The sequence below is a fragment of the Nicotiana tomentosiformis genome, chromosome 8 (genome assembly GCF_000390325.3).
Source record: "Nicotiana tomentosiformis chromosome 8, ASM39032v3, whole genome shotgun sequence".
Lineage (NCBI taxonomy): Eukaryota > Viridiplantae > Streptophyta > Magnoliopsida > Solanales > Solanaceae > Nicotiana > Nicotiana tomentosiformis.
Window position 1 is genome coordinate 25,147,804 of NC_090819.1, and position 14,679 is coordinate 25,162,482.

The 14,679-nt window shown below is 30.5% G+C and overlaps 1 protein-coding gene across 1 annotated transcript; it reads right to left on the reverse strand.

The window, feature by feature from the left end:
- Nucleotides 1-171: 171 nt before the first annotated feature.
- Nucleotides 172-8,644, reverse strand: LOC104117492 (bifunctional L-3-cyanoalanine synthase/cysteine synthase 1, mitochondrial). Its single transcript, XM_009628553.4, has 10 exons — nucleotides 8,398-8,644; nucleotides 3,428-3,537; nucleotides 3,276-3,333; nucleotides 2,449-2,712; nucleotides 1,511-1,648; nucleotides 1,368-1,419; nucleotides 1,116-1,195; nucleotides 776-835; nucleotides 479-559; nucleotides 172-394 (listed from the first exon to the last, which is right to left on the reverse strand). Exons 1-10 carry the CDS (start codon nucleotides 8,560-8,562, stop codon nucleotides 296-298), a joined length of 1,107 nt encoding a protein of 368 aa, XP_009626848.1. The 5' UTR covers nucleotides 8,563-8,644; the 3' UTR covers nucleotides 172-295.
- Between the last annotated feature and the right edge of the window lie 6,035 nt (nucleotides 8,645-14,679).

The window sequence follows — 14,679 nt, forward strand, 5'->3', positions numbered from 1 at the left end:
TATATAGTACCAGTCTACTAATGAAACTTAAACTTATTTAAGAACAAATAACATGATAATAAGCAAAGCATACTACCATGGCAAATAACTACTAAAAGGCTGATTCCACGGCTCGAACCCGTGACCTATACATACTACCATGGCACAACACCATTATGAGCAAAAGCAAGATTCAGAAAAATTGAATTTCCATTATCACTTTATGCAGAAACATCATTTGAGTGAATGTTTCCAGGTAGTACATATATTTCCTTGTACCAGTTTGACTACTAGTATATATTATTGTAAAAGGACATTAATCAACTTGAACAGGCTGCATGTTCTCTGCCTCTTTCCTAAGCTCTTGATACAGGACAGATGACAAGTACCTCTCTCCAAAACTTGGATGTATTGTCTGAAATTCCAAACCAAGAAATTCAACATAACGGAAAAAGAGAACATTAAAGAGAGTATATTAAAGCAGCTTATATATTCATACCACAATGAGTTTGCCTCTGTTTTCTGGTTTTTTGGCGAGTCTAAGCGCTGCTACTGTATTAGCTCCTGATGATATCCCGACCTATACAACAAAGGTTCATTTTCTATAACATAAAGCAATCATAACCGACTTGTACTAATCATACAACAACTATCACTACTATTATGGCGTCGGATATATGAATCGTCACTAACCATGTCCCTTTACTACTATTCATATAATTCCATTTAATATGGACAAAAAGATCCATCATATTTCATCAAAAATAAGAGAGTGATATAGCATAAACTAATTTACCATAAGCCCTTCCTTCAACGCCAATTCCCTAGCCATATTTACTGCTTCTTCACTTGAAACCTGCAATACAACAAATATGGTCATGTACCAATTACCAAAATGACGAGCTATTAGAGGCGGACCCAAGATTAAACTTGATTCGTTGCACTTCTAATTATGGGTTCAGAATTTAATATCTATTGAAATTCTAGTGATTTTTAACATATATATCTATGTTCCGTGTCGAAAGTATTAGATTAAGTTGAATCGCTATCTATCTGGCCGTAGTTCCATTTAAGCAAAACTCTGAATCACATAATTCTTCTGGTATGCATGGAATGAAATTAAGAACTCAACATACCATTAGAACTTCTTCCATTACATCCATGTCTAGGATATCAGGCTTGAATCCAACCCCATTACCAGTTATGTGATGAGGACCTGTATAAAAAAGATTTAGAAATCTTTGTAAAACAAATACTACTCATGCCACAAGAAATGAAAAGAAAGGGGGCCAGGATTTGTTTGTGATATGTTATTTGCAACAATTTTCTAGTTATATTCCCCTCTTGAGTATGCTGAATAGTAAATGATAGAAAGTCAAGTCAATTACCTGGTTTTCCACCATTCAATACATTGCTTTCTGTTGGCTCAATTCCATATATCTAGCAAGACAGCAGAATATATAAACATGATGTTACAGTACTGATTAAGCTCATAGGAACATTCACAGATAAAAAGATGATATATATTTACCTTGACATTAGGATTTTTGGATTTCAAATACTGCCCAACACCAGAGACAGTTCCTCCACTTCCTATTCCCATGACAAAAATGTCAACATTACCCCGAGTATCTTCCCATATTTCAGGGCCAGTTGTCTCAAAATGAACCTGTGTACAATGTCAATGTTGAAATGGCCTATATTAGTAGAAACTCTAGAAATAAGATTTGATAAATTAGTTTCTAAAGAAATATTTACGAAATATTTTAATTTAACTTTGTTATACTTTGGAACCATTCACACCCTTGTCGTTGGCAAATTGTCACTTATTTGCCATCGATCCTACTCCAGTATGACCCTAACCGAAGTATAATGGACGGTGATATTAAACAATAGTCAAAAGTAGAAGAATAAATTTGAACCTTTTGTCCTATTGGAAAAAATAGCCTTTTGGGCCTAGTACACCCATAACTGGTGCTGGCTGATAAGCTGACCTATTAAGTAATTTAACCCTAACCGTAGGTATAGTCTATATAAACACCATAATGGGTATTTGGAGACTAAAACACAGAACAAAGGGTAGCTAGGGTTAGTAGTTCTCTGCATCAAAATCAAGAGGGTTTTAGACCGTGGAGGGTTTTAGGGGTATCATCCACCATGTGAGGATTCCCGACAACCAATGATTCGAGTCAGGTTGTTGCACCCGATCCACTTGCTTTGGAGAACTACTGTAAGTCTCCTAAACTAGCGATTACTTCAACTCCAAAAGTATATTTTGACTGTGGAATCACTCATTCCACGCTAAAGTTCCGTTAACGTCAAGACATATATGAGATGATTTGCTAATGTCAAGAGTATGAATGATTTCAAAGTATAACAGAAGGTAAAAGTAAGATATTTCATATCATAAAGGGGCAATTTTGAACAGTTTCCCTTAATAGAAAATTTAGAAAGAAGATGGAGAGGTACTTGGGTATTGGCAGGATTGGAGAATTGTTGAAGCATAAAAGCATTAGGTGTCGATTCCAAAAGGTCATAAGCCTTCTTAACAGTTCCTCCCATTCCTTTAGTTGGATCAGTGATTACTAAATCAGCTCCAAATGCTCTCATGCATACCCTCCTCTCCAAGCTCGTGTAGGAGGGCATTGTTAAAACCATTTTATAGCCTTTCATGGCCGCCATAAACGCCATACTTATTCCCATATTCCCTGATGTTGGCTCAATTAGTGTTGTCTGCATATTATACATAAAATAGATCAGAAGCAAAATCTATGCAAATAAAAACATCAAGTTAATCTGAACGATCGACAAATAAAGTATATGCAGAAGTTCTAGTTTAATACTACTTTTTCGGTCCATACTGTAAGCCTTATAAAATTTCTGTATACCCCTTTATAGAAAGCCATTTAATAGTCTTAATCAAAGAGTTTGTCTAAAATACAGATGGTGTTTGAAAAAAAAGTAGTAAATGCTTCTTGTTCAAATATTTTCGAACCAATTCGGTTTGGAAAACGACTAATATTTGGGACTAGAGAAGTACTTAACACTCTCTTTACCAAAATATTTGATACATGCTACATTTTCAATCTTTCAAATACTTAACTAAACTTTTCAAGATTTAAAATTTTGATGTGAGATTCCCTCTTAACTAACTTTTCAACTATTACATGTATTTTCGTGGACTAATCATTAATACAATATGCAAGTCAAACTAACATCTTGAACTTCGTGGGCAAAGATGAATGAAGTATTTTGAAAAGAAAAAAAGAAAAAAAAGAAGAAGCATGTTTACTTACTTCCCCAGGTGAGATTAAGCCTTTCTTTTCTGCATCATTAATCATAGCAAATGCCGGTCTGGTCAAAATGGAAAAAAAATTAATATCAAAATAAAAATATAGAAATGAAAGAGGTTTTTTAGTTGTTGAAAGTCACAAGCCCAAAAATTTACCGGTCCTTAATACTAGAAGTAGGCTGCATCATCTCTTGTTTAACAGCAATATAAGCACCACATCCTTCACTCACTTTGTTAAGATAAACTAATGGTGTTTTTCCAATGAGCTGAATTTTGAAAAATATTACAAATTCATTACATAAGCTTATCAAGAAAAGAAAAAATCCATCACATAAATTTATCATGAAAAGAAAACAATTCCATCACATAAACAAATGATGTCCTCACTTTCTATTTAATTGTGGGTGGAACTACATCCTCTGAAGGTATCAATTGAATTTGCTTCATCGTAATTTTATATGGCACAAGTAGAGTAAGAACAATATTTTTGTATACATATAAATTATTGAATTTCCTTCGCATAGAATAGCTTTTAATGTAATATGTTCAAATTAGGTGTGACATTCTTGTATATTTTTAATCCCTATAGTAGAATTTCTGATTTCAATACTGAATTTGCGAATGAATCAGAACATTATGGTAAGGTTATTTGTTAGTGATGGTTAAGGTTTATGGACCAAAATATTTTTCCAAATAGTAACAAGTGATGAAAACAACTTAACTTAAAAACTAAACACAAAATTGCCAAAAATGACCTTCTGATAAAAAGACAAATAGGAAAAGAACAATTAATAAAAGGAAAAAATATTAAAAAAGAAAAGAAAGAAAAATCACGTAAATTCAGAAAGAGAACATTCAAAGTCTGAAGGCAAAGTTCCGACAAAGCACGCCGAACAAACACAACCACCTAATCCATTTGCTTTATGTAATATTCTATTAGAATTATTATTGATTGGTCATCTAAAAAAGAATAAATTAATTGCTATAACACATTAAACTAGTATTAGCACAGCGGATGAGCAGACACTAATCATGTCAAATATTTAAGTTATTTGGATTATATATAAATAATCTTAAAATTTAAACTTTCTTGGTAAATATAGATAATCATTGGATATTAATAAAAAACATTACATAAAAAAAATTAACCATTTCTTCTATTTTTCTTTTTTTGATACCATTCTCGCCGGTGTCATTGGATCCTAAAAATAGTCACGAATCAAAAAATAATAACTCATATTTATGGCAAAACAATCAAATATTGAGATTGTGAATGACTTTTTGGATACGACTTGCCTCTTTTATTACTACTTGAACTCTTATTTGGTGTGTTGATATCTCTTAAAAATATTTCTTTTTTAAGATTTCAGTTTCTAAAACTTCATTTTTCAATAATAATTATTTTTATAATAATGTAAGTGAAAATATTATCCTTAATTCAAAACTCATTTTAGTTGGCTATCTAAAAATTTTAAAAATTCTTTAGCCAGTAAATTTTTTTTTCCAGTATGACTCCATTTTGATATTTGACAATTGACATTAACCATGTTAAATATCAGAGTTATTTGAATTATATGTAAATAACCTTAAAATTTAAACATTCTAAATAATTATAGATAATCGTTAGATATTAATTAAGAAACACTACATGAAAAAAGACTAACATTTTCTCAAATCTCGTAGTGATAATTTTATTTTTGCACTATTCTCATTGGGGTCATTAGAACCTAAAAATAGCCACAAAGCGAAATAATAATTCATATTTATGACAAAGCACAAAGGTTGATACAATATAAACGATTCTTTGATTACGCCGTGACTCTTTTACTACGACTTGAACTCTTATTTGGTATGATGCAAGTGAAGATATTATCCTTAATTTAAAATTCACTTTAATCGGCTATCTAAAAATTTAAATATTTCTTTAGCCGGAAAAACTTGATTTCAGTATGACTCCATTTTAAGTTTATTGATTTCTCTAGTCACAAATTTTGAATTTTTAATACCCTATATATACAAACAATTTGCTCTTTGAATCATTAAATGTTAAATTAGTTGATTGTTATAATATAACATTGCATATATTGTCTTAAAATTATCAAGTAGTTTATTTTTCGATACCATACTTGGCCTATCCTCAATGCAAAGTACTCAAATTGCATTTAAATTCAAATATCATATCAGTTTGTTAGTAATAGTAATTTTTTAAAAACAACACACAATGTAAACAAAAAAAAAATATTCTAAGATATCCTTATCTAATAATCTATGTATTTGAGTTGAAAATAATATTTGAAATCGATAAGATTAGCTTCCAAATTTTTTATACTCAACAAATATGAAACATAAGAAGAAATTCGTTGTCATCTCTTATTTCTGATTTTTAGATCTTTCATACATTATTTTCAATATTTATTTTCTTTTATCCTATTTTTTATGTCATTCTTTCTTTTGTTACAAAAAAATAATTTATTTCACTATAAAAGGATGAGTTTTAATAGAAATTGTCTACATAAGAACTTTATTTATATTTTTAGTCTTTGGTTGAAATTCTTTCATATTTTTCTTTTGGCTTTATTTAATCAGCCTAAATAGGTGCTCACACGACCACTTAAATTCAAAAATTGAAGGATGTGTAATTTATATATAATCCATATATAATATGTGTATAATCGTGTATTGTTGATATATCATCTATTTATATTAGCTATAAAAAGTAAACAATAAATATGACCGGATATTTATGTAAATATTCCATAAGATTTCGGTTTTTTGAGTTTATCCATGATATGACTTCTATTATAATAATTTTAAAAACTCTCTACTAATGTTTAAAAATATCTTATTTTTTATTATCTTTGAAGTAGAAAAAAGTAATGTGTTTTTTCGAAATAATTTGTTTACATTTAAAAAAAATATTTCACGTCATACCATTTTATTTTTTAATATACTCTTTGTTACACTTGAAAATCATTATAGAAACTATCAATTAGAAACCAATATCTCTCTTATTGAGTTCGAGAAAAAAAAAACTTTTCACATAATCTAATGATTCAAAACTAATATTCTTCAATGAAAAAAATATTATACCCTTGCAATATTGGATTAACTGCAGCTAAATGAAGGGGTTTCAGCTTATACCATTCAATTCTTAGAATGTGCTAAATTGAAATTAATGATAGCAATTGTATAGCCAAAGTTTTGTTATTTGTTTGATGTCCATTTATATAAATTGACTCTTCAAATAAATATTCTTCAAAAAGAAAAGAAAAAAATAACTTTTTTTTAATATTGACTGATTTTTGTGATGTTACTTTCTCTAGTATGTACGTTTACTTCATTATATATGTAAGTAAACTTTTATTCGATTTTTAAACTCTTTTTTGTTATTTAGATAAACATAGACGTGTACTCTGTATATTACATTTATTTTAAAAGAAATTCGCTTTATTCAAATCTAGTTACAGTGTTTTAAAGAACTATAATTATAGGGTTTTAAATGTGAAAGAGTTTTATAGTTATATAAAGTAGGTTTTTTTGCTAGAGGCGAAGTAATATTTAAATAATTGGAAAAGATAACAAAAGTTCCTAACCTGATTGCATATGATCATTAACCGGATTAAGTATGATAACATGATAAATAAATTTTTATTTTTAATTTAAATTCGAATTTTAAAACTTTATCTATAAATTCAAAATTATCTTTTAATTCAAATTCAGTTTATATATATATAATTTTTTTTTTCCGACTAACATAGTCAAATATAGAATAAAGTTACCATATACTATTGACATTTATTAGCTTGCCACTTGGCTTGGCCAGAATACCAATTATATATGGTAACTTTATTCTTTTAATATATATATATATATATATATATATATATATATATATATATATATATAAATATAGATTATATTAAGAATATAAAGTTTTTTAAAATTATTCCTGCAAATAACCTAAAACCATAAATAGTTCATCTGTCCAAGGTCGGGTCATTGATTTGGCCCAAAATATCACCGTTGGATTCTTTAACAATTTTTAAAAATACCCCAAACTTTTTGTATTTTATAAAAAAGTCCACCATCTATTATGACCCAACTAACCACCAGCTAATTCCTACAATTATTTTCTTTTCGACTGATGGATCTTGTAATATTATTGCAATTTGACGAATTATAGTAGCTAGTAATCGTGTTATTAACAGTTGATATTAAAATATCAGGTTATGGTTTTAAGAAAGTGTGTTATGTAGTTCATTATAAAAATGATAATTTTGTGTCAAACTTATTTATGTTCAGGACTATGGTCTGTAATAATGATAATTAATAACATCGATGAAGATTCTGCATATACAAGATTAGCAAGTTTGTTTGTTTGGTATTGTTGAGTATTCTTGATAGTTTTTAGAGCTTAGGGGTATAAGTCACATTTCATATTTTTTTTTAAAATAAAGTAAAATATATTTTAAAAAATTATGTTCAAACAGTTTTTCATCTTCAAACCAAATCAGATTTTTTAAAAATAAATTTAAGAATCTATGACCAAACGCTAGCTTAAACTTGAGACCTCATTATTCTCCCCACCCCATTGATCACTAGGTTACATCATTTACTAGACTTTCACGACAAAAAATTGTAGTAGGATGAATAACATTTTACTTATCTCGAGTTCGAATTAATCTGAACTCCAATATAATTACCGAACACTACCTTTGAAAAACCAAAAAGAATTAACTATACTTTCATAAATTTTAGAAACATGAAAAAAGCGATGACCCATGCAGATGTCCATCATTTGGGCGAGAGATCCAAGAGAAGGAACACCACATGCTCACAAGGACACAAATACTGATTTTTCAACGGTAACTTTATGCCTCTCATTTTATAGTATGAGATAGTGTGTGTGATTGAACACAATATTTTTTTTTAATTAAAAAAAACCACATTTTTAATTCATAAATTAAATAACTTGTAAATTATCAAATTATTCTAACGACTAAAAGTAAAATTGGTTTAGGAAAGAATTACATATTTATTCGTAATTTTTCTGATAAATAATGAAGCGGTACCAAAAAGAGTAGATAAAATTGAACAGAAACCAAAATAATAATTGCAATACTAACTTGAGAAACTTCAGTTTTGATGTTGGTTCCAGGAAGGTATTTGGGCAGATCTCTGAGTCTCTGAGCAAATGACGATTCAGAATCTGTTGCTAAAGTCTCTGTTGAAAATAATCTGTTGTTAGCTTTCATTACATGAATATATCTTCTCTTGAGGAAGGACGCCATTGATGAAATTCTCAACACTTAAAAACTGTGCACTTATTAATACAAACAAACCCTCTCAACAACTTTGTCTATGCACCTCTAAATTTGAAAGATAGGACACCCTTTTATAGTGGATAGATGGACTTCTTTTGTTTTTCTTTTCTTTCTTTTTCTATTTTTAGAAAATAAAAAAATTTCTCCCTCCGTTTACTTTTAGTTGTCAAATATTCTAAAAATAAATTTTTATTTTTACTTGTCATTTTTCGCATATCAAGAGAAAAATAATTTATTTTTCATGTTTTGTCCTTAGTATTAATTACTTATTCCAAATCCATTAAAACTATACACCAATTAATATAGTTATTATAGTAAATTATGTACTTTATTTACTATTTCTTAAAGGGTGTGCAAAGTCAATAGTGAACAAGTAAAAATAAATGGAGGGAATACTTCTTAAATTTAGAGGCGGGGTTAAAATTTTAGCTCTTTTAGTTATTAGATTCTAAATTAATAAGTTTAACATATGAAAGAAATTTATAAGATAAATACAGAGTTTAATTTAAAGTCACTGAATTCAGCCGAACCGTATCTTAGTCTCTAGCTCATGAAATTTGATTGTTCCTTTTTTATTTTTGGAAAAAATAAAATATTTCTTAAATTCCATTTTCAATATGATGTTTGACGGGAAGTACCTTTAGGGTCCGTTTGGCCATATTATTTTTTTTCTTTTTTTTGGAAATTTTTTACTTTTTTTCGGAATTAGTCTTTAGACATAAAAATTTTAAATTTCACTTGAAGTTAAATTTCGAATTTTTTTTGAAAATTTAAAAATCTCCAAAAGACCTTTTTTTTTTTGTTTTTTGAAATTTTCACTCCAAATTATTAACAAAATTCAAAAACAACTCCAAATTGTATTCATATCCAAATACAACTTTAATTTTCAAATATCATTTTTACTTGAAAAAAATTATTTTTTTCCGAAATTTCACAATTCTTATGTCCAAATGCCCATTTAGAACTTAATTTTTTAAGTATGTTATTGCATTCTTGTAACTATAAGAGTGTGTCAATTAAAAGAAAAGTATTCAATTATAAAAATATGTCATATAGTATGGAAAGATATCGTGTCCATAAGAATTTGAGTTAAATAATATTCAAATAATTATTGTCTTAACACTATTCATGATGAATAACTCTTGAGATTGAGGCGGTTATAAACCACAAGTAATTGATTAGAATTTTAAACAAGTAAAATTGATGGCAGGAAAACTGAGAATTGAGCATCTAAGTACTTATCAATGGGAGAAATAAGGGTCACGACAAGACAATGTGCAAGATTTATATCAAGGATCTAACTCTGGTCGCAATTTACTTCTAATGTCCTATTGATTCACAAATTCAGTTAATTAGATTATTCTTGAAACTTATATCAAGACAAGAGTGGGTTGCTCTAGTGGTAAGCACCCTCCACTCACAACCAAGAGGTTGTGAGTTCGAGTCACCCCAAGAGCAAGGTGATGAGTTCTTGGAGGGAGGGAGCCGAGGGTCGTAAAACTTACTTGTTAAAAGTGGAGGAAGTCATCACAAATCCTTGTATCTTGAAGTCTTCAATTCTCTCTCAATCCTCTCCCTAGGTAGGGCTGTTCAAAATCAAACTGCTTATTAGCTTATTAGTATCGGGTTATCGGGTAACGATTGGTGAACGGATTGAGATTTTATAATTAACGACTTAACGGTTTGGAGGCAGATTACTCAATTTTCTTATCGGATAAATCATTAACCCGTTAAAAATTATTATATTTATACTTTTACCCCTATATATATAAAAAGTAATTTTTGAAACCCTAAGATACTCTTGGGAACTTCAAGGTACTCTTTCTTGAATTTCCAACTATTGTTTTCCCTTTCTTTTGCGGTCAAAACATATTATGTTTACACTATATTGAAAAGCATGTACTCAAAATGATGTATATTAAGAAGTTACGTGCATCTCTTCTTTCTTCTTCTTTTTCTGTCGTTGGCTTACATATTCCTTGATTGTATGGTTGTCCTGAACAGTAAGGGATAAAAGGTATGTCCTTTTAGTACTTTTTAATATAGTAGTATTAATTAAATCTGATAACTTAGAGGAAAATATTCTTATATTCTTAAAGGCAGGCCTAAAACAGGACACCAGTCAGTGCATGCACCTCTTATACCGCCACCATGGTCATTGGTCAAAGGCCAATTCCAAGTTTTATTTCTCCCCTTCGCACATAGATTTAAAATTACTATCTCATTTATCACAATGTTCACTATGATGGTACATGTTCTCTTGATACAGAAATGCATATCTTTTTATTTTCCCAGAAAAACTATCACTTAATTAGTGCACCCGAATAATTAGATCAAACATATTTCAACTTAACCTTTCCTTCCTTGAAGACTTAACCCACCCACCCCCCTCCCCAAAAAAGAAGAAGAAAGTGATGCTTTCAAAAGCTTGTGTGCATGTAATTAATGATGTAATCAAATGGAAACTTCCAAAAACTCGTACGCAACCATTAATATAACAAGTTATCTTTCAATAACTTATACGGATGTAATACTAATACTGATAACCAAAATTTAACTACCTAAAACTTGTACATAAAATGTAAGTTATCTTCTGAAAAATAGTACTATGTGTTTAATGATGTAACCAAATTTTAACATTTCTAAATCTTTTCCTAATTTTGGATATACATTAACATAAATTCATCTAATAAAGATTTTGTGTTTCAAAATAAGTATCTTCCACAGACCAGATTCATATGTATGACTCCATTTGTTGCACATGTTTTGTCTATTGATAATCTTTAAAATGCAAAGCCGGCCGTATTTACTGGTACTTTTAATCAGCTGCAGCGGCACGTCCAAATCAAGGGGGGCTGAACATGTCATTGTCGTTTCCCCGGGCAACAACTGAATAGTGATCGGCTGCTGGCTCTGCTATTTTAGGGGCAAGTCCTTTGCACTTGTCCTTCTTCTCCTGGACTAGTTTTGGTTTTCTGCCAAATATTTGCTTTCTCTATTCTTTCTTCTTTTTTCCCTCTGCAACTCTTGGTTTCCATATACTGGCATGTCATATCTAAAGTGGGATTCGAAATCTATTATTTATACTTATTTATTAATAATTTTCTAGCACATGATACTTCATAAGAAAATGTGGAGGTCGAGTATTAAGGTTGTAGGTTAGGGGTAGTTGAGTCGTGCTTTACTTCGTAACATGGTGAGACTAGCCATGTAGGATTTTTGTCTAAGATAACTAGTGGGAATGTTATGGCTTACTATTTCGTTTTTCAGTGCAGGTCCTATTTACTAGCTATCGCTTTTGCTTTACATCTTACTTTTAGATTTCATGATGTTCCTATTTTTCTTATGACGGTTGTGGTGATACTAATATTTATTAATATTGTCTCCCTTTACTTTACATCTTTCTTCTGAATTTTATGGTGTTCCTATTTATCCTATGATTGTTGTTGTGATACTAATATTGTCTCCCTTTTTGTCCCTTTTGTCTTTTTATTTTTTTTTGAGCCGAAGGTCTTTCAGAAACAGGCTCTCTACTCCTTCCGGGTAGAGGTAAGGTCTGCGTACACACTACCCTCCCCAAACCCCATTAGTGAGATTTTACTGGGTTGTTGTTGTTGTTTCTAGCACATATATAGGATCTAAGCTAAAGTAAGCGGATAGAATTTGAAAAAAAACCCGTAGATCTTATATTACATCCCAACGCTAGTCAGAGAAAACTAATATTCCACTTGAAATATACATTCACACCAGTATTTCGATCAATATTTCACTTAAACTTAAATACTGAAGTTAAGTATGCAAATAAAGTTCAATATTTGAAATACTAAAATTTATGGCCGAGGGCTAAAAGTATTTTAAGATTGCCAAAATAGATATTGGACTTTTACCTTTAAAAGTTTCAAATTCCACTATCGTGTATCGAGATTTCACCTTAGAGATTTTTTGAACTCCAATAACAAATCATGGGGTTTGAACTTGATAAATATTAAAACTTTCTTCCATATTTTGATTAAGGGTATATTTGTTCAAATTTTATTTTCGCATTAAAGAATGGTTATTTCCTTTTGCATAAATAATAGCTAAAAACTTATAGCATGCCTGAACAGTGGCCATCTCATATTTTTAGGGTCAATTGGTTTTTTGGCCTTTTACAAACTTGTTTTTAGTTTTATGACCCTACCTTTTTTTTTTACACATGAAAGATTTACTTTTACACGTAAGAGATCTAAAAAAGACATTTTCTTAAATTCAACATTGTAAAAGGCCTGGCAAGCCTAAAACCTCTGATTTTTCTTGGTTAAAGTCTCCACAGTCCAACCCATTTCTAAATCTCAACAGTAAAGAAAGAGCCTAAGTGGTATATGGTGCTTTGGCAGATTCTGAGTGTTGGTATCCTTGATCTATCTAGGAATGAAATTTCATCTGTTAATGCACGATCCATACATGAGAGTAAACCAACCATTTAGAATAATTTGCATCATTAATGGGGCTTGAAACTGATAAGGCACATGCACTTCATTGAGCGACGTAGTCATATATCAGTATATGAGGTCAGGTGCAAATTTAGAACTAATTTCATGAATTCAACTTGCAAGATATTTAGCACTAAATTTATTATACTTTTAAGTTATGGATTTGAATATAATATTTATTGAAACTTTAATCGACTTATATATATATATATATATATATATATATATATATATATATATATATATATATATATATATATATACACACTTTACGTCGAATATATTGGGTTCGGATGAACAGTTAGCGAAGAGCTACATCTGCACATGTCTTCTTGTCAGCTATGGAGTCTAGCAAATGAGAGGAAGAAGACGAGGAACAGAGAAGGAAGAATTCATTCTCTCTAAATTTCAATATTGTGCTACAATGCAGAAAAATGAATCATAGGCAACTATTTATACACATTAAGTAACTTGCTAACTTTGGCTTAATTTAATCCGAACTAACAACATCTTAGTGATAGCTGTCTATGCCACTCCACTAACTGCTTCCAACTAACTGACTCAACACTCTTCCTCAAGTTGAGGGATAAAATATATTCTTCATTCCCAGCTTGCTCACCAGATGATCATGTTGTGGCCTACACAAGCTTTTTGTAAGTAAATCAGCAAGTTGATCCTTGGTACCAACATGTTGTGTTTGTATCTACCCTTCTTGTATCTCTCTCTTACAAAGTGACAGTCACTATCAAAATGTTTTGTCCTTCATGAAATATTGGATGAGCTGCAATTTGCAGCTTTTACTGTCGCAAAATAACTTCACAGGCAAGTTTACTTCCACTCCAAGCTCTTTGAACAATCCAATCAACCAAGTGATCTCAGTCACAGTTGATGCCATACTCCTGAACTCTGATTCAGCAGAGCTTCTGGAGACTGTACTTTATTTCTTTGATTTCCAAGATACCAAAGCCTTCCCAAACTTCACCATGTAGCCAGTTACTGACTTCCTTGTTTCTACACATGCTCCCAATCTGAGTCACTTCTTTGCTTTCACCTGCTGGCATAAACAACCCAAGACATGTTGTTCCTTTGATGTATCTAACTACCCTCATAGCTGCATCCATGTGGGACTGTTTAGAAGCATGCATATACTGACTAAGTACTTGGACGACAAAGGCAATATCAAGCCTTATCATTGTCAAGTATAATAGTGTGCCAATTAGTCTTTGGTAGCTGCTTCTGTCCTCTAGTTTTCTATCAGTTTATCCCTCATTACCATGTAGAAACCTGTCCAATTCCACAAAAGAGTGCTTGTGATTAAACTCAAGAGGTGTAGCAACTGTTCTACTACCTGCTAGGTGATAAGTGGGGATTTTGACTACTTATTAGCTCCTTTTAGCTTTTGTTTTAATCTAAAAATATTGAATTGTGTTCCCGAAATTGACAAAATGTGCTAAATTGCAGGAATATTGGAAGATGGACTCCCGAGATGAAATCCAACTAAAAAATGAGTAATCTAAACTCAAGGCAATAAAAGGCACAAAAGCTCACAAAGTGCGGACCGCAGAATTTCATCTGTGATCGCAAATGATGAAGGAAAGTTCAGCAGACTTTT